The following is a 28,000-nucleotide window of genomic DNA, read 5'->3' on the forward strand; positions in this document are numbered from 1 at the left end:
TAACTCCTGTGGTGCAGTGCTTCCTGATCTGGACCCGTACCTCCCCCAATACAGGCTTTTTTGAAAGGGAGGGAGACACAACACAAAATCCTTTGTGAAAAAACGAAGAACTGACCAGACCGCAATGGCTTCAAATGATTCCTCTCATCAACACAAATTTGACGATGGAGCATTTTTTGATATTCTATTCTATTGACATTCAAATTATTGTTCTGTTTACTAACTTAGCTAGGTAGCTAGTCTAGCTAGCTAAGTTAGCTAAACAGCTATCGGTAGCTATATCTATGACTGAAAAGAGAAGAGGTTTTTACAAATCGGAGATCTATTTTATCTTGATAGTAAAACGTATATATTTTTTTCATAGAAATTGCTACTGAACAGCAAGCTACTAACATTACAACCAGCTACCTAAAGCTAGGTTTACCAGTAAACGTTACCTTGACTGGAGTTGGCTAGCTAGTTTGCCTGGTGCCTGCTAACTTGCTATGTGCCAAGCCTCGCTGTCACAGCTGTCAACAGAAGCAGACCAAGGTGCAGCGTGGTAAGCGGTCATAATCCTTTTTATTAGAAAGATTACGCCAACAAAACAATAAACAAAATAAACAACCGTGAAGCTTAAGGGCTATGTGCCACAAACAAAGTTAACTTCCCACAAACACAGGTGGGAAAAAGGGCAGCCTAAGTATGGTTCTCAATCAGAGACAACGATAGACAGCTGTCCCTGATTGAGAACCCTACCTGGCCAAAACATAGAACATAGAATACCCACCCCAACTCACGCCCTGACCAAACCAAAATAGAGACATAAAAAGGATCTCTAAGGTCAGGGCGTGACAGTACCCCCCCCCCCTAAAGGTGCGGACTCCGACCGCAAAACCTAAACCTATAGGGGAGGGTCTGGGTGGGCATCTATCCGTGGTGGCGGCTCAGGTGTGGGACGCAGACCCCGCTCCACCACTGGCTCACCCCACTTTGGTGGCACCTCTGGTGCGGGGACCCTCGTCGTCGACCCCGGATTGGGGACCCTCGTAGCGGGCCCCGGACTGGGCACCCTCGTTGCGGGCCCCGGACTGGGCTCCCTCGTTGCGGGCCCCGGACTGGGCTCCCTCGTTGCGGGCCCCGGACTGAGCACCCTCGTTGCGGGCCCCGGACTGGAGGCCTTCGCTGGAGGCTTCGTGCCATGACTCCTCACTGGAGGCTTCCTGCCATGGATCATCACTGGAGGCTTCGTGCCATGGATCATCACTGGAGGCTTCGTGCCACGACTCCTCACAGGAGGCTTCGTGCCATGGATCATCACTGGAGGCTTCTTGCCATGGATCAATACTGGAGGCTTCGTGCCATGGATCATCACTGGAGGCTTCGTGCCATGGATCATCACTGGAGGCTTCTTGCCATGGATCATCACTGGAGGCTTCGTGCCATGGATCATCACTGGAGGCTTCGTGCAATGGATCATCACTGGAGGCTTTGTGCCATGGAGCATCACTGGAGGCTTCTTGCCATGGATCATCACTGGAGGCTTTGTGCCATGGATCATCACTGGAGGCTTTTTGCCATGGATCATCACTGGAGGCTTCTTGCCATGGATCATCACTGGAGGCTTCGTGCCATGGATCATCACTGGAGGCTTCTTGCCATGGATCATCACTAGAGGCTTCGTGCCATGGACCATCACTGGAGGCTTCTTGCCATGGATCATTACTGGAGTGAGGAGACGTATGGGCAGTCTGGTACGTGGAGCTGCCACAGTGCTCACAAGGCTGGGGAGACACACAGGAGGATTAGTTCTAGGCGCAGGCACAGGACTCACCAGGCTGGAGAGACATACAGGAGGCCCTGTCCTTCTGGGGACAGGCACAGGATACACTGGGCCGTGGAGGCGCACTGGAGGTCTTGAGCGTAGAGCCTGCACAACCCGTCCTGGCTGGATGGTTATTTTTGCCCTGCAGATGTGAGGCACTGGCACAGGACGCACTGGGCTGTGCAGACGCACCGGAGACACAGTGCGCAGAGCCGGCGCAGGATATCCTGGGCCATAGTGACCTACTGCCGGCATTCTCCAACCTGGCTGGATGCCCACTCTAGCCCGGCCGATTCGGGGAGCTGGAAGGTAGCGCACCGGGCTCTGCACGCACACTGGAGACACTGTGCGCTCCACCGCATAACATGGTGCCTGACCAGTACGACACTCGCCAAGGTAAGCATGGCTCAGGTCTCCAACCTGACTCAGCCACACTCCCCGTCCAGGATCTCCTCCCAAGTCCATGAATCCTGGACACGCTGCTCCTCCTTACCACGCTGCTTGGTCTGTTGTTGGTGGGAAGTTCTGTCACGGCCGTCAACAGAAGCAGACCAAGGTGCAGTGTGGTGAGCGTACATTATCCTTTTTATTAGAAAAATTACGCCAACAAAACAATAAACAAAATAAACAACCGTGAAGCTTAAGGGCTATGTGCCACAAACAAAGTTAACTTCCCACAAACACAGGTGGGAAAAAGGGCAGCCTAAGTATGGTTCTCAATCAGAGACAACGATAGACAGCTGTCCCTGATTGAGAACCCTACCTGGCCAAAACATAGAACTACAAAACATAGAACATAGAATACCCACCCCAACTCACGCCCTGACCAAACCAAAATAGAGACATAAATAGGATCTCTAAGGTCAGGGCGTGACACTCGCATTTGTAACCTGTTAGCAAACATGTGTAACATCAACACCTGTAAATAATTTTACTAGCTAGCTATGGAACATAATTGACAAAGGTTGACATTGAAATGCATCCACTATCTTAATCATAACCAATCTAAAAACTATAAGCATCACACATGATAGCATTCCAAACAGATGTAAAAAACAATTATTGGCTATCCAGCCAGCTAGGTTTACTAACAGTGAGGAGAAACAATAATGCAATAATTTACTGTTGTTGTCACGCCCTGACCATAGAGAGCTTTTATTCTCTATGTTGGTTAGGTCGGAGTGTGATTTAAGGGTGGGTTATCTAGGTGAATTATATTTCTATGTTGGCCTAGTATGGTTCCCAATCAGAGGCAGCTGTTTATCGTTGTCTCTGATTGGGGATCATATTTAGGTAGCCATTTTCCCATTGTGCTTTGTGGGATCTTGTCTAGGTATAGTTGCCTGTGAGGACTACTCTGAGCTTCACGTGTCGTTTGTTTGCTTTATTGTTTTGTTCTTTAAGTTTTCTATTCCAAAAGAAAGGATGGAAACATACCACGCTGCATCTTGGTCCGCTCATTTCAACGATCGTGACAGAAGATCCCACCACAAACGGACCAAGCAGCGTGGCCAGGAGGAGAAGACATCCTGGACTTGGGAGGAGATAATGGCAGGAGACGAAATCCTTCCATGGAAGCAGACGCAGGAGGCAGCAAAGGAGGATCAACGGCGACTCCGAAGTTCACGACCACGACGGAAGCCCGAGGTTGGTCGGCGAAGCCGAGGGGCGCGTCTGAGAGCGAAGAGGAATATTGGGATAGACTGAGCGAGGAGTATTGTGAGATAGTTGAGGGGAGTGATGAGGTAGAGTGGATGTTTTGGTGTCTGGAGCAAGACAGTCGCCGTGAGGAGCGTGGGACCAGTCAGGCACCATGTTTTGCGGAGATACGCAATGTGTCTCCAGTGCGCATCCACAGCCCGGTGCGTTCTGTGCCAGCTCCTCGCACTTGCCGTGCGAATGTGAGCATCCAGCCAGGACGGGTTGTGCCGGCTCAGCGCTCCTAGTCTCCAGTACGCCTCCTCGGTCCAGGATATCCTGCGCCGCCACTACGCACTGTGTCTCCAGTGCGCCTTCACAGCCCAGTGCGTCCTGTGCCAGCGCCCCGCACTTGCCGGGCTAAAGTGAGCATCCAGCCAGGACGCGTTGTGCCAGCTCTACGCTCCAGACCTCCAGTGTGCCTCCACGGCCCACTATATCCTGCGCCAGCCATACGTACTGTGTCTCCAGTGCGCCTTCACAGCCCAGTGCGTCCTGTGTCTCCTCCCCGCACTCGCCCTGAGGTGCGTGTCATCAGCCCGGTGCCACCTGTACCGGTCCCACGCATCAGGCCTCCAGTGCGCCTCCACAGTCCAGTACGTCCTGTGCCTCCTCCCCGCACTCGCCCTGATGTGCGTGTCATCAGCCCGGTGCCACCTGTACCGGTCCCACGCATCAGGCCTCCAGTGCGACTCCACAGTCCAGAGCTTCCGGCAACAGTTCCCAGTCCAGTGCTTCCGGCGACAGTTCCCAGTCCGGAACCTCCAACGACAGTCCACAGTCCGGAACCTCCAACGACGGTCCACGGTCCGGAACCTCTTACGACGGTCCACGGTCCGGAACCTCTTACGACGGTCCGGAACCTCCTGAGACGGTCCGCGGTCTGGAGCCTGCAGCGACGGTCCGCGGTCCGGAGCCCCTAGCGAGGGTTCTCAGTCCGGAGCCTCCGTCGTCGATCTACGTTCCGGACTCCCCGGCGACGATCTACGGTCCGGAGTCCCCGGCGATGATCTACGGTCCGGTTCCTCCGGCGACGATCCACGGCCCGGAGCCCCCGGCAACGATCCACGGTCCGGAGCATCCGGCGATGATTCACGGTACGGTTCCCCTGGCGACGACCCACGGTCCGGTTCTTCCGGCGACGAGCCACGGTCTGGTTCCTCCGATGACGTGTCCACGAGCGGAGTGGGTACTTCACCCCGCACCGGAGCCGCCCCCGACGGTAGATGCCCACCCGGACCTTCCCCTATTGAGTCAGGTTTTGCGGCCGGAGTCCGCACCTTTGGGAGGGTACTGTTGCCGCCCTGACCATAGAGAGCTTTTATTCTCTATGTTGGTTAGGTCGGGGTGTGATTAAGGGTGGGTTATCTAGGTGAATTATATTTCTATGTTGGCCTAGTATGGTTCCCAATCAGAGGCAGCTGTTTATCGTTGTCTCTGATTGGGGATCATATTTAGGTAGCCATTTCCCATTGTGCTTTGTGGGATCTTGTCTAGGTAGCACTACTCTGAGCTTCATGTGTCGTTTGTTCGCTTTATTGTTTTGTTCTTTAAGTTTTCTATTCCAAAATAAAGGAAACATACCACGCTGCATCTTGGACTGCTCATTTCAACGATCGTGACAGTTGTAAATCTATTTTTGTCTTACAGACAATACCATGTGGTACCTGGGCTTCTTCCTGGAGTGGATTCTAGATAGAGAGAGAAACATAATTCCTTTGCCTGTGTGTTTTCATTGGAGCAGAACTGTATCCCTCTCAATGGATTGGACATTATGCTAGATTTTAAGCAATAGATGACAAGAGGAGCTGAATGGCAGTTTAATCATGACAACACCCCTCCCATCATTTGCTAATCAACAGATGTCTGCACTTTACACCTCAAGACATATATTCCCTGCACTTTACTACATTGATCATACTGTATTTTCTTCCTGAATGTTTCTTTGTGAATGGCAATTCCATCATGACCATCTCTCTCATCATCTGCTGATCCATCAGTTCTCATTTTGAGTTAGCATTAAATAGTGTACATTCCCCTGTATTTTAGAATTTGACAAATCTTTTGGGGGGGATATCTGAATGTCTAAAGGCCAGTTTATACTCCGGTGGTGGAATGTCTGTAAACATGAAAAAAGTTTAAGTCTCTGCGACTGTCGCAACGTCCATTGACGTGGTTACCAGACTGCCACAGCAACCAAACCAAATCCTCCTGAGACCAGATGATGCAGGAGTTCTAAAATTGTCAGATAGAATGACCTACTTTTATTTCATCACACTGTGGCAGTAACCTATTTTCTGTAAGCTCGCCATTAGCTTGTAAATAATGATGTTGTGGGTTTATTTACCTGTAATAATGAATAAAAAGTAACTAAAGTCTAGACGTTTAGACACTAGCTAGCAACAAACCAAAATATTGTTTAGAAAATTGCTTTTAGTTGCCTGGCTTGATTGGTTGACATTTACTGAATATATTTTTTAACAAATGTGTTTAATCTCTATTATTAAAATAGAGAAAGTATGCTATTTGGAGCACCGGGCTGCTGATGTCATGCAGAGGCTGTCATTTTGTGTTTATACTTTTTCAGAACGACAACAACAAGTTTGATGTCGGACGACAATAGAATGTTCATGATGTTGCTACGACAATCGTCTACAGGCATGTCAATATACGGACTGTAAACCAGCCTTGACATCTATTTGATGCTATAAAGCCCTGTATAACTTAAACACAAATATTGTGTGAATCCAATAAAGGCAGACACATTTTTAAGATTAATATAAAGTATCTGTATTTATTTTATGGTGGTTCTACATGGTCTTATGTTGAGCCACACTGTCCTTTATCCGGCTTCGGTACACTGGCAATGGTGTTGTTTGGCATGGTGGGCTGGGGAAGCTAAGACTCTTTGTGCTTGTGGTGAATGGTCTTGTCCTGTCTGCGGTGTACAGCCAGCTGGATAAGTCTCTGCCAGAAGTGGTGAGTGCAGGGCTCGTAGACGTTCTTAAACACCAACTGTTTGGATCTCTTGCAGAAGATTTGCTGGTACTGCACGTCTCCTGGAAAGACATGGTTGTGGTGTTAGCATTTTACACTAATTTGGGGGAAGGGACGTAGGGCACTACTTTATTGATAAAAGTGTCAACTGAATGGGACCTAAGTGTTCAGAGACAGGCTAGTGTATTGTTTGGGACAATGAGGGACATTGGGAGCTGCATTTGAGAGGAAAGGCTGCAATAGGTCTGAAAATTCTTAGGAGGGCAGTTCTTACACTGATTGAGGAGAAATGGCACCTCAATAGCTCTCATACACAACAGTACATTTTCTGTCTCTAAACACAACCCTGCGCAACCAAAAAAAACCTCCCTCATCTCAAAGACCTGTTTGTAAACTTCCCCCAGCCCATTGACTTTGACAGCTCATTCTTGTCAATAGTTGCTCTTGGCAGGGGGATTTTTGTAGTAATGTTTTTTATTGTGTTTTTTGAGAATCTGCAGAGAGAAGAATGAGGTGGCTGTGTCTTGATTTTATACCTTTCAGTGTCCCTTGGTGGTTTCTGTCCCACAGTCTTGTGGTGCTCTATAACTGCAAGGTGTCCGCTCCCTCATGCTCGTGTATATTTCAGCAGGACCTGTGGATAACCGGAGTTTTACAAAGAGAAAAGGTAATAAGAGAAAAGGAGTAGACTAAATTGATTACATGGTCTGGGAGGTACTCTGTGGTCCTACATCTAACCCCATAACACAAACTCATACAAACACTACCCAATTCATGTTGAAGCCATGCTTAAGGTAAATTGAGCTATCTTAGCCTTCAACTCGTAAATATTTTTGCCAATTTACCTTCACCTTGTGCAGAGCCAGCGGTTGGAAAAGCATCCTGGTGGAATCAGATTCTGTACCACCTAAAACAAAATACATACCAATACACAATTAAACCACACCACTAACTGTATTGATCTGTATTAGACTGGCTAGCTTAGCACACCTAACATGGACATTTTAATATTGTCAGCTTGCTGTTAGCTAGTTAGCATCACTAAATTGGCAGCAAGATGTCTAGCCAGCTGAGAACCAACAAGCTAACCAACCGTAGACAATTGATACACATTCATCATTGCTAACAACACACAAACAGAGAGTGAGTTCTATTTTTAGTAACAAGTGTTTTCCAGACAAGAGTGAAAATTCTGGCTACAAGATTCAGATACTCTTATTTGCAAACGTTAGCTAGCTTACATTAACGTTAGTCAAAATGTTTAATCTGCTGAAGGTAGCTACCAGTCTAGCAGTGACTAGCATTGCTTAGGCTAAATTGATTGACAGTAGTGTGTATACAAAAGATAGCTATGCGATTTAACTGATGGCTTTCAGAGTTCAATACAGCACTGTAGCGAGCTAGCTAATTTAGTCCAGCTAGGCTAGCAAGCTAGCTAATGGTAGGTTACCTTAAATTGAGAATATTCTGTTTTGTTGTGAAGGAAAAAAAGCTGGCGTCGAAATGAATTCCCCATCAGTTCAGCCTAAAAAATCCCTCTGATAATCTTTGGTCACCGTAAACATCATTCTTCATAGCCACAAGCCACTGGAAGCATCAGGGTAAATCTCTGGTTGGTAGAACGGTGAAAGATAACTCATTTTTAATTAGCACAGCCAGGCACAGAACAAACACCACACTGGCATGATGACAAACGTTTCCCCGTGTTGTTCTTTCGAAGTAACAACACCATCTAAATCCAAGTTTGTGGGCACGCCCCATCGACCTAGCGGAGCTGTATCTGCATTCGCTATGAATGTCGGACTTTGTGCTTCACTATGAGCAGACAAATACACAGGAAGTCAAAACTTCCTGACTACCAGTGAAATGCTTGTGGTATGGATAATTGTTTATGTTTATGACAAAAACTTAATGTTGTTAACATAGTAATGACTATATGCAGAGCCAGGGTGAAGTGTCCCTTTAAGTTAAACATGAATTCAAACTGGATAAGGTAAGGGACAGGGTTAAAACAGAAAACATTTAAACAAGTGCCTAGCACCGGGATTGAACCCGCGATCCTCGGAGTCGTAGTGAGGTTTAAGCCATTCCTCTATGGTAATAGGTGCTTACGTTGCCCCTAGTGACCAGTATTGAAGGCATCTCCTGACATCCTGGGGACCCCGACACACGCTGAATACTGAAGTGGATTTGGTGTGACCTGGCTGCCTTAAACACAGAGGATTCGACATAACGCATTATGTGACATGGCCTGCTTCCCCACAGTGAGTTGTCTAGTCCATCCTGGTCCAATCTGAGCTGCATGCTGTGTCCCATGAGAGCAGAGCTTCATCACTGTATAAAGGAGCTCCACACTGTAGCACCAGCCACATGCTCCCTCTGCCCTCATCCCCATCCCAGCCTCTCTCCTCCTCTCCCCTACCCATGCCTCTCTTTACCTCCCTCTGTCTCTCCCCCTGTTTCTCTCTCTCCCCTTCCTCCACGGTTCATCTAAAGAACAGGGAGGAAGGGTGTTTGTACATGCACTAGGCACACACCATCCATCCCTTTAACACACTGCAGAGACACAAAACTGAGAGAGCACCGCCCATCCTGCCTGGCGGGCCTAACAACCATGCTAGTACTGCACACAGCACCCTGCCTGACACACACACCAGGGGATTAAAGGGGGGGATAGAGGGAGAGATTCTTAGGGTGAATTACGATGGAGTGAAAAAGGGGAGCAATAGTGATAGATACTTGGTATGAATAAAGATGGAGAGGGAGAGAAAAAAGGAGGGTGATAAGTATAGCTATATATAGTGGTTAACAATGAAGGAGATAGGGTAGAGAGAACAGGAGCACAATAACCATAGGTAGGCCTACATACAGTACAGTGGATAAAGATGATGGAAAGATACCCATACAGAGACTGCTTTTAGAAGGCTGTATTGTTCAGTTTACATGTGTTTTGTAACAGATTGGGAGGATTCAATCTGGTAGATGGAGTGTACTGACCATCCATTCATTGTGAAGTCTCTGTAGAGCATCCTCTTGCCCACCTCCTTCCTCTGTACTCTCCTGGGGAACTCCAGATGGGTGAACTCTCCTCCCAATAGGTGAGGCTGCATGAAGCCCTGCACACAGACAGAAAAGGTTACATTACATTGGCTATGTTCAGACAGGGCAATCTATGCCCTGACAGACAATGCAATCTGTCAGATATTTCTAAAAGATCCTTGTTGAAAAAATCAATAAGGGAGTCTCATGATATTGTATAGAATCACACACTGTAAGCTTTCATGCAGAGAAAGGAGAGCAAGTCCAAGGTATCCTGACTTATAATCATAGATAGCTATATATTATAAATGTAAATGACTGGTGTCCATGAAAAAAAGTGAGCCACGGTTCTCTTCTCACCAGGAACTGTAGCCGTTGTCTCTCTGACTCTGGGGTGAACTCTGTGGACATGGGTATGACCTTCCCGTCCCTTATAATGATCGCCCTGGGGATACACGCACAAACGCACGAGCACACATGTAACAGTATAACTTTAAACCGTCGCCTCGCCCCGAAACGGGCGCGAACCAGGGACCCTCTGCACACATCAACAACTGACACCCACGAAGCGTCGTTACCCATCGCTCCACAAAAGTCGCGGCCCTTGCAGAGCAAGGGGCAACACTACTAATAGGTTTCAGAGCAAGTGACGTAACTGATTGAAACGCTACTAGCGCGTACCCGCTAACTAGCTAGCCATTTCACATCCGTTACACTCACCCCCCTTTCAACCTCCTCCTTTTCCGCAGCAACCAGTGATCCGGGTCAACAGCATCAATGTAAAAGTATAACTTTAAACCGTCCCCTCGCCCCGAAACGGGCGCGAACCAGGGACCCTCTGCACACATCAACAACTGACACCCACGAAGCGTCGTTACCCATCGCTCCACAAAAGTCGCGGCCCTTGCAGAGCAAGGGGCAACACTACTAATAGGTTTCAGAGCAAGTGACGTAACTGATTGAAACGCTACTAGCGCGTACCCGCTAACTAGCTAGCCATTTCACATCCGTTACACACACACACACACACACAAAATAAAGATATTAAAGGTCCAACCAATAAATAAAAAAATTCAAGCAGAATGGCGCAAATCCCCAATTGAGCTACATTCTGCCAGAAAATAATCATCAAAAGAAAATACAGATTGTGCACATTTCCTTTAATTTTAATTTTATTTAACGCTTATTTAACTAGGCAAGTCAGTTTCCCTAGCAGCCAACCTGCTTGAACCAATCCCTTGTAATTATAGTAAAATACTGAAATACAAACCCCTCTTCTCTTAAGGTAGCATTGACTTTTTTTACAGTATAATAAAGTAAATTTTATGGTATTGTACTGTGTCATTACACAGTACTTGCTTTGATACCGTATTTATATTACAGTAGGTGTAATGTAATATTAAATACTTAATTTTACTTGCCACTGAGCTGCCTGTAAATTACTGTCAAATTCATGGTAACCCCTTTACAGTGTGCATGTAGGAAGTTACAGTATATACCTGGATTTGACTGGTTTGACTGAGCATAATATTATGTTCACATCTCCTGGGTGCGTACAGTACGGTGTCAGTGGGCCCGAGGTATTTAGACATACTGTAACTGCCAGGCTTCTCCACACATACTCTTTCATTTACAACACAATATATTATGGTGCCTTCAACACTTAAGGGTACAATTAATAACGTACACACAGATTCTTTTCAGCAGGGGATGGCAAATGTAGCCAAATGCATGAAAATGTAATTATGTTGGACCACCTGAAATACGATACATGCCTCTGCACTTGTAGGGCACTCATTCGCGCCACTGTTCACTCTGTTTGCTAAAAATATACAGTACCAGAACAGCTAACTTCAAACTGCAAGCAGAGAGATGAAAATGGTATCCATGAATTAATCTGACTCTGGGTAAGTAGGAAAAAAATATTGTACTAACCCATTAAAGTCTAAGCCCTATCTAAACTGGGGTGGGGGGGGGGGGGTTCTACTAAGCTACATGGAAGGTCATACCAAGCATCCTTTTGCTATTTGATTTTTAAGACTGCTTGAAGTATAAAAAGAAGATATACCAAAAATTACTTGATGAAAATGTTTTTTGGGGCCTTACTGCTATTAGCCCCCCCCCCAAAGAAATCTAGAGGGCGTTTGTTCTGAAGTGTCTGTCCTATATCAGGGATATAAGATTATATATATATATACAGTGGGGAGAACAAGTATTTGATACACTGCCGATTTTGCAGGTTTTCCTACTTACAAAGCATGTAGAGGTCTGTAATTTTTATCATAGGTACACTTCAACTGTGAGAGACGGAATCTAAAACAAAAATCCAGAAAATCACATTGTATGATTTTTAAGTAATTAATTTGCATTTTATTGCATGACATAAGTATTTGATACATCAGAAAAGCAGAACTTAATATTTGGTACAGAAACCTTAGTTTGCAATTACAGAGATCATACGTTTCCTGTAGTTCTTGACCAGGTTTGCACACACTGCAGCAGGGATTTTGGCCCACTCCTCCATACAGACCTTCTCCAGATCCTTCAGGTTTCGGGGCTGTCGCTGGGCAATACGGACTTTCGGCTCCCTCCAAAGATTTTCTATTGGGTTCAGGTCTGGAGACTGGCTAGGCCACTCCAGGACCTTGAGATGCTTCTTACGGAGCCACTCCTTAGTTGCCCTGGCTGTGTGTTTCGGGTCGTTGTCATGCTGGAAGACCCAGCCACGACCCATCTTCAATGCTCTTACTGAGGGAAGGAGGTTGTTGGTGTAGATCTCGCGATACATGGCCCCATCCATCCTCCCCTCAATACGGTGCAGTCGTCCTGTCCCCTTTGCAGAAAAGCATCCCCAAAGAATGATGTTTCCACCTCCATGCTTCACGGTTGGGATGGTGTTCTTGGGGTTGTACTCATCCTTCTACTTCCTCCAAACACGGCGAGTGGAGTTTAGAGCATAAAGCTCTATTTTTGTCTCATCAGACCACATGACCTTCTCCCATTCCTCCTCTGGATCATCCAGATGGTCATTGGCAAACTTCAGACGGGCCTGGACATGCGCTGGCTTGAGCAGGGGGACCTTGCGTGCGCTGCAGGATTTTCATCCATGACGGCGTAGTGTGTTACTAATGGTTTTCTTTGAGACTGTGGTCCCAGCTCTCTTCAGGTCATTGACCAGGTCCTGCCGTGTAGTTCTGGGCTGATCCCTCACATTCCTCATGATCATTGATGCCCCACGAGGTGAGATCTTGCATGGAGCCCCAGACCGAGGGTGATTGACCGTCATCTTGAACTTCTTCCATTTTCTAATAATTGTGCCAACAGTTGTTGCCTTCTCACCAAGCTGCTTGCCTATTGTCCTGTAGCCCATCCCAGCCTTGTGCAGGTCTACAATTTTATCCCTGATGTCCTTACACAGCTCTCTGGTCTTGGCCATTGTGGAGAGGTTGGAGTCTGTTTGATTGAGTGTGTGGACAGGTGTCTTTTATACAGGTAACGAGTTCAAACAGGTGCAGTTAATACAGGTAATGAGTGGAGAACAGGAGGGCTTCTTAAAGAAAAACTAACAGGTCTGTGAGAGCCGGAATTCTTACTGGTTGGTAGGTGATCAAATACTTATGTCATGCAATAAAATGCAAATTAATTACTTAAAAATCATACAATGTGATTTTCTGGATTTTTGTTTTAGATTCCGTCTCTCACAGTTGAAGTGTACCTATGATAAAAATTACAGACCTCTACATGCTTTGTAAGTAGGAAAACCTGCAAAATCGGCAGTGTATCAAATACTTGTTCTCCCCACTGTATATACATATACATGTATCTAACCCCTTATTTTGGCACTAAACTGTCTCCATATATACTTCCATTGATTTTTTAAACTGGTAGTGAGGACCTTCAGATGAGTCTTGTGAGGCCTGTGGGCATTAGCGTGTAACCCAAACTGCTTGGACGCTACAAACAGAAGTGTGCAGATTGGCTGTACCAATTCAGATGAGTCCCTTGACGCTTGTGGGGGTGAGATTCTCCCCTTTACATAGAGGGGTCATAATAGTTTGTAGTCCAAACCGTTCGGACACTACAGACGAGTTTGTAAGAAGACAGATTTTTGGGATGTCTCATGGTCTGACAAACACTGCTCTAGCGCTGTCACAGATCCATGGATTGAGACTCATCCAATCCGCAAAAAAATTAAATATCTCTAGCTTACATTGAGGGATTTTTATGGGGATTTTTGTATTATGCTAATTCGATTTCCGTGGAAGCGAGTACATTGACCTTAATTGCCAAAATCTAGTACTTATCCCTTTAAAAAGAGCCTCTTGGAAGAAATATTAACAACATGGAAAAAATGAATATAGGGGAAACACTGACACGTTAGATTAGCCTAGCGTACCACCAATATGTTAAGAGTAGGTTTGTGCATTTTTGGTACAAGGCAGCTCAGGATCAAATCAGGATAGATACAACACACACACACTAACCTGCTGTCTCCTGCGTTTCCCACATATAGCTTTCCAAGCAGATAAACAACACACAGTGCTGTGCATCCTCCAGTGATATTATACACCTGCTTCTCCCTCTCTATCTGGGCATCCTGAAAACACACGCACACACACAGACACACACACATTAGTCAACCTAAAATTGGGTTTGTGAATACAGTGAATAACATGTATGTTTTGAATTTGACCCCCCCAAAAATCTATGAAACTAATAGGTGACAGAATACAAATATAACATGCAATTAACACCTAGTTAAAGCAATAAGACTTCCTTCAGAGGTTTCTGAGGAAGAGAATAAACTAAAAGGCAAGAAACAGTGATCTGGGGCTAAGCAGATGCACTGAACTGTGAAAGGTGTGTGTGTTTGCTGTGTGTGCCGTCTGTGCAGAAGGTGTCTGTGCGGGAGAGAGGAGCTATGGTGTGGTTTCTCTCCTACGCATTCTGCTTGTATGCTGATCGGCCATCTGATGACTCTGACCAGCACAGACAGGGGGCAGCTGAGGGCACTGCCAGGATAATGCCCTTCCACCCCCACCAGACCGGAGTTCAAAGAGTACATCATTTTTTGCTTGAGCTTGCCTGGCGCAACGGAACCAATGGAACACTGGGAAACAGCAGGACATTCTGAGACAAAGTAAAGATATGCAACAATAAATAGATCCTTTCAAACTCTGTGGGGGTTAGAAGACAGTTTAAGTCGGTATGAGTTAAAAAAAAACAGCCAACGCATACAGTAAGGTCAGCCTACAGTGTGCTCAGTCTAGAGAAAGGATATGTTCATAAATTCATCTCCCATACTACTGTACTATACATCATTTCTGCCCTGATGGATAGTATAACTAAGCCCTGCAGCAGGTGATGCTCTTTAAAGGTTACAGTATCTTGCTCCTGGGTGATTGAGCCTCAGGCTCTTCAAAATGCAGGCAGTTTCACTGGTCTTAGCCTTACTAAATGTTAAGGGAACATGAGATGGGTTAAGCTTGAGTAAGGCAGATTAAATTTACATGGGAAGGAGCTCAGGGTGGGAGACTTGAGAGCATCCTATATTAACTTACATTGCCATCTAGAGGCCATATACAGTATACAATTTCTGAGAGATGATGAGCGTTGAGTCTGAATATGAAAAATACTATAAGTAAAGTCACAAGGAATAGACAGCTGCCTAGCTGCCTACAAAACAGCTGTTGCCAACTGACTGTAATCAGGGCTGGGCAAAAATGACAAAATACAATTACAAAATAATATTAAGATCAATGTCTCAAAATAAACTGCAAAATACTTGTATTTAAAAAAAATTAGGCAGCGTTGTGGACGGAAGCTGACGTGTGTCTAGAAATAGGAGTGGGGACAGGTAAATGGCACATGACAGGTAAATAACTATATACAAAACAAATCTTCAACGTTATCACGTCAGTGTATAGAGGCAACATGAAAAACATGAAAAATTAAGGCAACATGAAAAATAGCACACAGGAATGTATACAAAGGACATGGGTAAAGAGATACTCTATCAGAGTTGCGTGCGTAAAAGACAGACTATGCACTGGTGCGTAAAATACATTGTACAAAAACACACACAGAAAGCACACCATGGCGATAATCAGAAACTCAACAGAGCAAGGAATTACACAAAAGGCTATATACTGGTCAGTATAGGAAAAACTATGTATACTAGAGAAAACAGTTCAGCTCTTGTTGTTGTTTAATCCGTAACGGTTACATAAACTTTTTACTTGCTATGACTGTGATATGTTGTTGTTTATCTACCTTAGTTGAATGTACTCTGGATAAGAGTGTCTGCTAAATGAACAAAATGTAAATGTGAAAATAAACATACTTCTATTGGCCACGTTCCAGGCGGAGCTCACTAGAATAATTCTCAGCATGCTTTGCAATTGTTCATTTTTACATATACATTTATATTTCGTTCATTTAACAGGCGCTCTTATCACACCATAGTGCATTAGACCTCTGATACCAATGCAGGTTGAAAGGGGGCCACAAAAGTGTGAACCGTTATAAAAAACGGTATAGAGAAGTATTTTGTATGTTGTTACAAAATACATTGGGGTGTAGTTCAGCCAAGTGTATTACAAATTACAAAATACTTAGAAGTAACTGAAATACATATCTCAAATACATGCAACACAAATACTGCCCATCTCTGACTGTAATTATCTGCCACTTGGGATTTTATATGAATGTGTTGCATAAAATGCACTTAATCATTTGTGTTGTGTCATGAAGTTGCCCTGTTGGGTGAGGTTTATGACCCCCCATAAATACCTTTCCCCCATTTCTCTCCACTCTACAGAATGGACTCTTGGAAAGCCTTGTGTTACCACAGAGAAAGTACGGTAACATCAAAAGGCTGGGGCATGGAACAATATTTCACTTTCTCAACCAGTTGAAAGTGTCCGTTGGTACTTTTAAAGAATATGATGTCAGATCAGTTGGTGTCTGGAGAACAAGTATTTGATACACTGCCGATCTTGCAGGTTTTCCTACTTACAAAGCATGTAGAGGTCTGTAATTTTTATCATAGGTACACTTCAACTGTGAGAGACGGAATCTAAAACAAAAATCCAGAAAATTACATTGTATGATTTTTAAGTAATTAATTTGCATTTTATTGCATGACATAAGTATTTGATCACCTACCAACCAGTAAGAATTCCGGCTCTCACAGACCTGTTAGGTTTTCTTTAAGAAGCCCTCCTGTTCTCCACTCATTACCTGTATTAACTGCACCTGTTTGAACTCGTGACCTGTATAAAAGACACCTGTCCACACACTCAATCAAACAGACTCCAACCTCTCCACAATGGCCAAGACCATAGAGCTGTGTAAGGACATCAGGGATAAAATTGTAGACCTGCACAAGGCTGGGATGGGCTACAGGACAATAGGCAAGCAGCTTGGTGAGAAGGCAACAACTGTTGGCGCAATTATTAGAAAATGGAAGAAGTTCAAGATGACGGTCAATCACCCTCGGCCTGGGGCTCCATGCAAGATCTCACCTCGTGGGGCATCAATGATCATGAGGAAGGTGAGGGATCAGCCCAGAACTACACGGCAGTACCTGGTCAATGACCTGAAGAGAGCTGGGACCACAGTCTCAAAGAAAACCATTAGTAACACACTACGCCGTCATGGATTAAAATCCTGCAGCGCACGCAAGGTCCCCCTGCTCAAGCCAGCGCATGTCCAGGCCCGTCTGAAGTTTGCCAATGACCATCTGGATGATCCAGAGGAGGGATGGGAGAAGGTCATGTGGTCTGATGAGACAAAAATTGAGCTTTTTGGTCTAAACTCCACTCGCCATGTTTGGAGGAAGAAGAAGGATGAGTACAACCCCAAGAACACCATCCCAACCGTGAAGCATGGAGGTGGAAACATCATTTTTTGGGGATGCTTTTCTGCAAAGGGGACAGGATGACTGCACCGTATTGAGGGGAGGATGGATGGGGCCATGTATCACGAGATCTTGGCCAACAACCTCCTTCCCTCAGTAAGAGCATTGAAGATGGGTCGTGGCTGGGTCTTCCAGCATGACAACGACCCGAAACACACAGCCAGGGCAACTAAGGAGTGACTCCGTAAGAAGCATCTCAAGGTCCTGGAGTGGCCTAGCCAGTCTCCAGACCTGAACCCAATAGAAAATCTTTGGAGGGAGCTGAAAGTCCGTATTGCCCAGCGACAGCCCCGAAACCTGAAGGATCTGGAGAAGGTCTGTATGGAGGAGTGGGCCAAAATCCCTGCTGCAGTGTGTGCAAACCTGGTCAAGAACTACAGGAAACGTATGATCTCTGTAATTGCAAACAAAGGTTTCTGTACCAAATATTAAGTTCTGCTTTTCTGATGTATCAAATACTTATGTCATTCAATAAAATGCAAATTAATTACTTAAAAATCATACAATGTGATTTTCTGGATTTTTGTTTTAGATTCTGTCTCTCACAGTTGAAGTGTACCTATGATACAAATTACAGACCTCTACATGCTTTGTAAGTAGGAAAACCTGCAACATCAGCAGTGTATCAAATACTTGTTCTCCCCACTGTATATATGTGATTCTGTGTGATTATTTAGGTATTTAGTAAATAAATAATTAAGCCAATTTGTGTATTGCTGATTCAACTTGTTAGCTAGGGTTCATGCAGATAACCAAGTACTCAGAATGAGACCGATCGAGGTGACGATTAATAATTGACTGCTATTGATATAAAAGATCTTCAGGTCTTTAAGAGAGTTGATTCAGGAGATAACCGCTCTATATAAATGAATGCTTCCGTGGTGCCCCAAGTTATTAATGGTTTAATTGTTGCATGGTTTAATTCAATCACGTAATCAATTAAACGTTAGGTAATCGATTTGATAAAATAGCATGTCATAATTTAATCATAGTCAGAGACGACAGTTGTGTGCATTGGGATTAAAAAGGGGCAATCTGCGATAGACTTTCTAAAGAACATCCTTTATAAATGCCTCATGAGCTTAGTTCAAATGTGCTAGGCCATCAGAACCCACAATATATGCTTGTTTTACTCCTTTGTTTGTAAACAAAGTAATTGTAAACTAACACTGTATAGCCTCAAAACATCGTTAAAACTATCATTTTGATCTTGTGAATGGTCCGTCCTTGCATCCATAGTCCTGTCTATGAATTTGAGAGTGGTTATATTTCTCCAGCCCCATCCCTCAGCTATTTACCAAGTCAGTGGTGGGGTGTTCGCTTTGCTATTGTTTGAACTGCAGATTGCTCCTTTAAGGATATGTAAACCACAAGTATGATAAAGAATAGATAAAGAAAGTAGAGATAAAGCCATATCCTCAGGAAGACAACAGGAGGAAACAATCTAGGAAGCTATCACATTTGAGTTGTTTTAAAGACATACAGCGATTTAGATGGTTGATAACATGGTTCAATAATCAATTACTCTTTAAGTCAAACATACAGATGGAACTGAAGCTATCAATTTATTAGGTCTTAGTACACTCAGTGACAACCAGTTGTATTGTTAGGCTGAGCATTGTATGTACTGATACATATGTCACACTGCACCAGATGGTGGGCAATTCTCTGTGTGGATTGAGACCTGGATGATGTGATGAGATGAATAGACATGGTGAAGAAATGATATGGAGAGGATAGAAAGAGGATTTGTGACTAGATAAGTTAGAAATGGGTGAAGGTGGTGGTGGGATGAGGGGTCGGGGTTGAGGTGGGAGGGAGGGAGAGGTCTGTGAGGAAAAATACCTACAAGGTACATCTAATCAGGACAGAGGCAACATCTCTGCAACTCTGATAGTCTCCCTCAAACAATAGCGCCTCATTGAGATTTACACAACACAACAACAACAGCCATGGTAGGTACTCACCATCTCCTTGAAGGCGTTCTCCATGGCTCCCATCACCAGGCTATCGTGCTGGATCTTCTTCTCTGTGAAGAACCTCTGTGGTGGAGGGGTGCAGGGGGTGCTGGGGGCGCCAGTGGCTCCACGGAGTGACGCGGCCCGGGTCAGGGTGGCCCGGTGGATCCCGGGGGTCATGTGGTGGTTAGACTCTTCACCGAAGATGGTGGGCGGTAAAACGGCATGGTTCCTTAGGACCTCGAGGACAGACTGGAGATGCTCAACGATGTGGTGTTGGAGGAGCTTGGAGGCCGCTACTGCAGCCCCGGAGCCGGCGTGGCCGTCGAACAATGCCCAGTAGTAGAATACCAGACTCTCTGAGTCCTGTAGCGTTGTGGGTGTGTGTGTGTGGGGGGGATACAATATAAATATGTTTGCTTAGAAATAGAATAGAATGGATACTTTGTAGTCTATTTTTCAATAGCCTTGATAGCATAGATTTGCTATCAGAATAATAAATAAAAAATGTAACCTTTATTTAACTAGGCAAGTCAGTTACAGTGATGGCCTACACCGGCCAAACCCGGACGACGCTGGGCCAATTGTGCGCCACCCTATGGGACTCCCAATCACGGCCGGTTATGATACAGTCTGGATTCAAACCAGGGTGTATGTAGTGACGCGATGCAGTGCCTTAGACCACTGCGCCACTCAGGAGGCTATTGTGTGTTTAATTTGATCAAATATTTTCCTGGAGGTGGCCGGCGGGAGCATGTCAGATTAATATACTTAATCTCATTTAAAATGATTACGTTCATGGTATTCACAGTTCATCCTTCATTCGGGAGGATTTCTAAATGGGTTATCAAACTACCGTAGTTATTACTGACCAGACGTTGCTTTAATACAGTATGTACAAAGTCTATCGTGCCAGTCAATGTAGTACCAGGCCCATGTGTTTCTGGCCAAGAGCCAAACTTGCCAGAAAGTTTGCAACAAGCCCCATTCAACAGCTGTGAAAAAAGGTGAGGCACTTATGTCAGAGTAGAGGCAATTATGGTATCAAACAACTGGAGGTTACATGTGTACCCTGCTGCTTCAAATACAAAAGCACTCAAACTATGTCAGAAAAGATGAAGGGAATGTATTGCATAAGTGGATAAGAGCAATGAAAAACAAAGCTGAAATGTTGGTGTTAAGACATTTTGGTTTGTTTTGTAATTTTGTAGGAGTCATGTAACGAGCTCGCTCTGTAAGACAGCAATACTGGAGTAACGCATCATGACTCACTCTGACCAATCACATGTGTACGCTACAGACCAATCACTGAGCAGCGCTGTGATGTGCCTGCTGGCACTGGCTGAGTGACAGTCACCCCGGCCTGCTCAGGGCAATAGGCAACACAGGAAGCAGTAGATCAGAGACCACTGACATCCTCTCTAGAGAAGGTATAGGATTCTGAGAAAAAGAAAGGCCAGTGGATGTGCATGGCCTCTGGGTTAAATCTCAACAGTATCATGGATTAAAGGAAAGAGACAAGTGTGTCTGTGTGCTTACGCATAGATAGAGAGAATGTGTGGAAGAGAGAGAGAGAGAGAGAGAAAGAGAGACAGAGAGAGTGTGTGTGTATGTACAGAGCATTCGGAAAGTATTCAGACCACTAGACTTTTTCCATATTTTTTTGCGTTACAGCCTTATTTTAAAATGGACTAGTTTTTTCCCCTCAATCTACACACAATGCCCCATAATGACAAAGCAAAAAACAGGTTTTTAGAAATGTCACATTTCCATAAGTGTTCAGACCCTTTACTCAGTACTTTGTTGAAGCACCTTTGGCAGCGATTACCTGTTGAGTCTGCAGACGTGTTGCTGTGCGTTTTGCTGCCAACTTTACTTTACTTTGCTAGCTGACAACTTTACGTTTTTTTGTTTTGTTTTTAATTACCGTTTATATTTTTAGTTTTTCCATCGCAACTTTTTTCCCTCATTCAACTTTTTCACTCCGGACGCTTTATCTGGACATGGTTCGTCAACACCTTCAACAGCCGAAGCTAAGTACTAACATTAACATGATGTCTTTTAATTGCAGTCGCTGTACTCATAATATACAGGAGAACGATCGCCGTACGGCTGTGCTACAAGCCCAGCTTCAGACGCAATCGTTAGGCAAGGGTAATTTCAGTGTAGGAAAGGAAGAAACAGCGTCTGTGCCACCAGTAAGTACAGATAGTAACGTTAGTATAAATCCCCCCGCACAGTCCCCGCAGCCGGACAACTTTCTCATGGCTTCTGGAGGGAAATGCTGTTGGAATGCTCAACCGGTGTCGCTCATTCAGCCGACAGAAACTTTCAACCGGTTCTCCCCATTATGTAGCGAGTCGGAGTCTGAGTCTGAGTTTTCTCTTGTCTCTACTCCTCCCGTTACGGGGTCTGAGACGCCGAAGGCTCCCACCATTAGCTCTGACAAATTGAAAACCCTAGTCATTGGCGACTCCATTACCCGAAGTATTAGACTTAAAGCGAATCACCCAGCGATCATACACTGTTTACCAGGGGGCAGGGCTACCGACGTTAAGGCTAATCTAAAGATGGTGCTGGCTAAAGCTAAATCTGGCGAGTGTAGAGAGTATAGAGATATTGTTATCCACGTCGGCACCAACGATGTTAGGATGAAACAGTCAGAGGTCACCAAGTGCAACATAGCTTCAGCGTGTAAATCAGCTAGAAAGATGTGTCGGCATCGAGTAATTGTCTCTGGCCCCCTCCCAGTTAGGGGGAGTGACGAGCTCTACAGCAGAGTCTCAGCACTCAATCGCTGGTTGAAAACTGTTTTCTGCCCCTCCCAAAAGATAGAATTTGTAGATAATTGGCCCTCTTTCTGGGACTCACCCACAAACAGGACCAAGCCTGACCTGCTGAGGAGTGACGGACTCCATCCTAGCTGGAGGGGTGCTCTTATCTTATCTACCAACATAGATAGGGCTCTAACTCCTCTAGCCCCACAATGAAATAGGGTGCAGGCCAGGCAGCAGGCTGTTAGCCAACCTGCCAGCTTAGTGGAGTCTGCCAATAGCACAGTCAGTGTAGTCAGCTCAGCCATACCCATTGAGACTGTGTCTGTGCCTCGACCTAGGTTGGGCAAAACTAAACATGGCGGTGTTCGCCTTAGCAATCTTATTAGGATAAAGACCTCCTCCATTCCTGCCATTATTGAAAGAGATCGTGATACCTCACATCTCAAAATAGGGTTACTTAATGTTAGATCCCTCACTTCAAAGGCAGTCATAGTCAATGAACTAATCACTGATCATAATCTTGATGTGATTGGCCTGACTGAAACATGGCTTAAGCCTGATGAATTTACTGTGTTAAATGAGGCCTCACCTCCTGGTTACACTAGTGACCATATCCCCCGTGCATCCCGCAAAGGCGGAGGTGTTGCTAACATTTACGATAGCAAATTTCAATTTACAAAAAAAAAAATGGCGTTTTCGTCTTTTGAGCTTCTAGTCATGAAATCTATGCAGCCTACTCAATCACTTTTTATAGCTACTGTTTACAGGCCTCCTGGGCCATATACAGCGTTCCTCTCTGAGTTTCCTGAATTCCTATCAGACATTGTAGTCATAGCAGATCATATTCTAATTTTTGGTGATTTTAATATTCACATGGAGAAGTCCACAGACCCACTCCAAAAGTCTTTCGGAGCCATCATCGACTCAGTGGGTTTTGTCCAACATGTCTCTGGACCTACTCACTGCCACAGTCATACTCTGGACCTAGTTTTGTCCCATGGAATAAATGTTGTAGATCTTAATGTTTTTCCACATAATCCTGGACTATCGGACCACCATTTTATTACGTTTGCAATCGCAACAAATAATCTGCTCAGACCCCAACCAAGGAGCATCAAAAGTCGTGCTATAAATTCTCAGACAACACAAAAATTCCTTGATGCCCTTCCAGACTCCTTCTGCCTACCCAAGGACGTCAGAGGACAAAAATCAGTTAACCACCTAACTGAGGAACTCAATTTAACCTTGCGCAATACCCTAGATGCAGTTGCACCCCTAAAAACGAAAAACATTTGTCATAAGAAACTAGCTCCCTGGTATACAGAAAATACCCGAGCTTTGAAGCAAGCTTCCAGGAAATTGGAACGGAAATGGCGCCACACCAAACTGGAAGTCTTCCGACTAGCTTGGAAAGACAGTACCGTGCAGTACCGAAAAGCCCTCACTGCTGCTCGATCATCCTACTTTTCCAACTTAATCGAGGAAAATAAGAACAATCCAAAATTTCTTTTTGATACTGTTGCGAAACTAACTAAAAAGCAGCATTCCCCAAGAGAGGATGGCTTTCACTTCAGCAGTAATAAATTCATGAACTTCTTTGAGGAAAAGATCATGACCATTAGAAAGCAAATTACGGACTCCTCTTTGAATCTGCGTATTCCTCCAGGGCTTAGCTGTCCTGGATCTGCACAGCTCTGCGAGGGCCTGGGATCGGGAGAGACACTTAAGTGTTTTAGTACTATATCTCTTGACACAATGATGAAAATAATCATGGCCTCTAAACCTTCAAGCTGCATACTGGATCCTATTCCTACTAAACTGCTGAAGGAGCTGCTTCCTGTGCTTGGCCCTCCTATGTTGAACATAATAAACAGCTCTCTATCCACCGGATGTGTACCAAACTCACTAAAAGTGGCAGTGATAAAGCCTCTCTTGAAAAAGCCAAACCTTGACCCGGAAAATATAAAAAACTATCGGCCTATATCGAATCTTCCATTCCTCTCAAAAATTTTAGAAAAAGCTGTTGCGCAGCAACTCACTGCCTTTCTGAAGACAAACAATGTATACGAAATGCTTCAGTCTGGTTTTAGACCCCATCATAGCACTGAGACTGCACTTGTGAAGGTGGTAAATGACCTTTTAATGGCGTCAGACCGAGGCTCTGCATCTGTCCTCGTGCTACTAGACCTTAGTGCTGCCTTTGACACCATCGATCACCATATTCTTTTGGAGAGACTGGAAACCCAAATTGGTCTACACGGACAAGTTCTGGCCTGGTTTAGATCTTACCTGTCGGAAAGATATCAGTTTGTCTCTGTGAATGGTCTGTCCTCTGACAAATCAACTGTACATTTCGGTGTTCCTCAAGGTTCCGTTTTAGGACCACTATTGTTTTCACTATATATTTTACCTCTTGGGGATGTTATTCGAAAACATAATGTTAACTTTCACTGCTATGCGGATGACACACAGCTGTACATTTCAATGAAACATGGTGAAGCCCCAAAATTGCCCTCGCTAGAAGCCTGTGTTTCAGACATAAGGAAGTGGATGGCTGAAAACTTTCTACTTTTAAACTCGGACAAAACAGAGATGCTTGTTCTAGGTCCCAAGAAACAAAGAGATCTTCTGTTAAATCTGACAATTAATCTTGATGGTTGTAAAGTCGTCTCAAATAAAACTGTGAATGACCTTGGCGTTACTCTTGACCCTGATCTCTCTTTTGACGAACATATCAAGACTGTTTCAAGGACAGCTTTTTTCCATCTACGTAACATTGCAAAAATCTGAAATTTTCGGTCCAAAAATGATGCAGAAAAATTAATCCATGCATTTGTTACTTCTAGGTTAGACTACTGCAATGCTCTACTTTCCGGCTACCCGGATAAAGCACTAAATAAACTTCAGTTAGTGCTAAATACGGCTGCTAGAATCCTGACTAGAACCAAGAAATTTGATCATATTACTCCAGTGCTAGCTTCCCTACACTGGCTTCCTGTTAAGGCAAGGGCTGATTTCAAGGTTTTACTGTTAACCTATAAAGCGTTACATGGGCTTGCTCCTACCTATCTTTCCGAGTTGGTCCTGCCGTACATACCAATACGTACGCTACGGTCACAAGACGCAGGCCTCCTAATTGTCCCTAGAATTTCTAAGCAAACAGCGGGAGGCAGGGCTTTCTCCTATAGATCTCCATTTTTATGGAACAGTCTGCCTACCCATGTGAGAGACGCAGACTCGGTCTCAACCTTTAAGTCTTTACTGAAGACTTATCTCTTCAGTAGGTCATATGATTGAGTGTAGTCTGGCCCAGGAGTGTGAAGGTGAACGGAAAGGCTCTGGAGCAACGAACCGCCCTTGCTGTCTCTGCCAGGCCGGTTCCCCTCTCTCCACTGGGATTCTCTGCCTCTAACCCTGTTACAGGGGCTGAGTCACTGGCTTGCTGGTGCACTTTCATGCCGTCCCTAGGAGGGGTGCGTCACTTGAGTGGGTTGAGTTACTGACGTGATCTTCCTGTCTGGGTTGGCGCCCCCCCTTGGTTTGTGCTGTGGTGGAGACCTTTGTGGGCTATACTCGGCCTTGTCTCAGGATTGTAAGTTGGTGGTTGAGGATTTCCCTCTAGTGGTGCGGGGGCTGTGCTTTGGCAAAGTGGGTGGGGTTATATCCTTCCTGTTTGGCCCTGTCTGGGGGTTTCTTCGGATGGGGCCACAGTGTCTCCTGACCGCTCCTGTCTCAGCCTCCAGTATTTATGCTGCAGTAGTTTGTGTCGGGGGGCTAGGGTCAGTTGGTTACCTGGAGTACTTCTCCTGTCTTATCCAGTGTCCTGTGTGAATTTAAGTATGCTCTCTCTAATTCTCTCGTTCTCTCTTTCTCTCTGAGAACCTGAGCCCTAGGACCATACGTCGGGACTACCGGGCATGATGACACCTTGCTGTCCCCAGTCCGCCTGGCCTTGCTGCTATTCCAGTTTCAACTGTTCTGCCTGCGGTTACGGAACCCCTACCTGTCCCAGACCTGCTGTTTTCAACTCTTAATGATCGGCTATGAAAAGCCAACTGAGATTTATTCCTGATTATTATTTGACCATGCTTGTCATTTATGAACATTTTGAAAATCTTGGCGCTCTCTAATTTTCTCCTTCTCTTTTTCTTTCTCTCGGAGGACCTGAGCCCTAGGACCATACGTCGGGACTACCGGCCGTGGTGACTCCTTGCTGTCCCCAGTCCGCCTGGCCTTGCTGCTATTCCAGTTTCAGCTGTTCTGCCTGCGGTTATGGAACCGCCACCTGTCCCAGACCTGTTGTTTTTCAACTCTTGATGATCGGCTATGAAAAGCCAACTGAAAATTATTCATGATTATTATTTGACCATGCTTGTCACTTATGAACATTTTTGAACATCTTGGCATAGTTCTGTTATAATCTCCACCCGGCACAGCCAGAAGAGGACTGGCCACCCCTCATAGCCTGGTTCCTCTCTAGGTTTCTTCCTAGGTTTTGGCCTTTCTAGGGAGTTTTTCCTAGCCACCGTGCTTCTACACCTGCATTACTAGCTGTTTGGGGTTTTAGGCTGGGTGTCTGTACAGCACTTCGAGATATTAGCTGATGTACGAAGGGCTATATAAAATAAAATTGATTGAAAAATTGATTGATTACAATCTCAAGTCTTCTTGGATATGACGCTACAAGCTTGGCACACCTGTATTTGGGGAGTTTCTCCCATTCTTCTCTCCAGATCCTCTCAAGCTCTGAGAGGTTGGATGGGGAGCGTCACAGCACAGCTATTTTCAGGTCTTTCCAGAGATGTTTGATCGTGGTTCAAGTCCGGGCTCTGGCTGGGCCACTCAAGGACATTAGGAGACTTGTCCCGAAGCCACTCCTGCATTGTCTTGGCTGTGCTTAGGGTCTTTGTCCTGTTGGGAGGTGAACCTTTGCCCCAGTCTGAGGTCCTGAGCGCTCTGGAGCAAGTTTTCATCCAGGATCTCGCTGTACTTTGCTCATCTTTCCCTCGATCCTGACTAGTCTCAGAGTCCTTGTCGCTGAAAAACATCCCCTAAGCATAATGCTGCAACCACCATGCTTCACAGTAGGGTTGATGAAGACGTGACGCTTGGCATTCAGGCCAAAGAGTTCAATCTTGGTTTCATCAGACCAGAGAATCTTGTTTCTCATGGTGATGAGAGTATTTAGGTGCCTTTTGGCAAACTCCAAGCAGGCTGTCATGTGCCTTTTACTGAGGAGCTGCCACATAAAGGCCTGATTGGTGGAGTGCTGCAGAGATTGTTATCTTTCTGGAAGGGTCTCCCTTCTCCACAGAGGAACTCTGGAGCTCTGTCAGAGTGACCATCGGGTTCTTGGTCACCTCCCTGACCAAGGCCCTTCTCCCCCGATTGCTCAGTTTGGCCTGGCGGCCAGCTCTAGGAAGGGTCTTGGTGGTTCCAAACTTCTTCCATTTAAGAATGATGGAAGATACTGTGTTCTTTGAGACCTTCTTTTGGACCTGCAGAAATGTTTTGGTACCCTTCCCCAGATCTGTGCCTCGACACAATCCTGTCTTGGAGCTCTACGGACAATTCCTTTGACCTCATGGCTTGGTTACTGCTTTGACATGCACTGTCAACTGTGAGACCTTATATAGACAGGTGTGTGCCTTTCCAAATCATGTTCAATCAAATAAATTTACCACAGGTGGACACCAATCAAATTGTAGAAACATCTTAAGGATGATCAATGGAAACAGTAGGCACCAGAGCTCAATTTTGAGTATCATAGCAAAGGCTCTGAATACTTATGCAAATAAGGTATTTC

At 45.1% G+C, this 28,000-nt stretch overlaps 1 protein-coding gene and 1 long non-coding RNA gene across 2 annotated transcripts in view; both read right to left on the reverse strand.

Moving 5' to 3' along the window:
- The window catches only part of LOC139566052 (protein phosphatase 1H-like), a 55,719-nt gene that overhangs the window by 15,395 nt on the left and 12,324 nt on the right, over positions 1-28,000 (reverse strand). Inside the window, exons 3-6 of the mRNA XM_071386904.1 lie at positions 19,427-19,783; positions 14,023-14,135; positions 9,899-9,983; positions 9,497-9,615 (exon numbers count right to left, since the gene is read on the reverse strand). Coding sequence (XP_071243005.1) covers positions 9,497-9,615; positions 9,899-9,983; positions 14,023-14,135; positions 19,427-19,783 — 674 coding nt within the window. The remainder of the gene's footprint in view (positions 1-9,496; positions 9,616-9,898; positions 9,984-14,022; positions 14,136-19,426; positions 19,784-28,000) is intronic.
- Positions 5,842-7,928, reverse strand: LOC139566053 (uncharacterized). The gene is made up of 3 exons (XR_011673044.1): positions 7,345-7,928; positions 7,036-7,133; positions 5,842-6,561 (listed from the first exon to the last, which is right to left on the reverse strand). It is a non-coding gene; the product is annotated as an uncharacterized lncRNA (long non-coding RNA).

Source organism: Salvelinus alpinus, chromosome 37 (assembly GCF_045679555.1).
Source record: "Salvelinus alpinus chromosome 37, SLU_Salpinus.1, whole genome shotgun sequence".
NCBI lineage: Eukaryota > Metazoa > Chordata > Actinopteri > Salmoniformes > Salmonidae > Salvelinus > Salvelinus alpinus.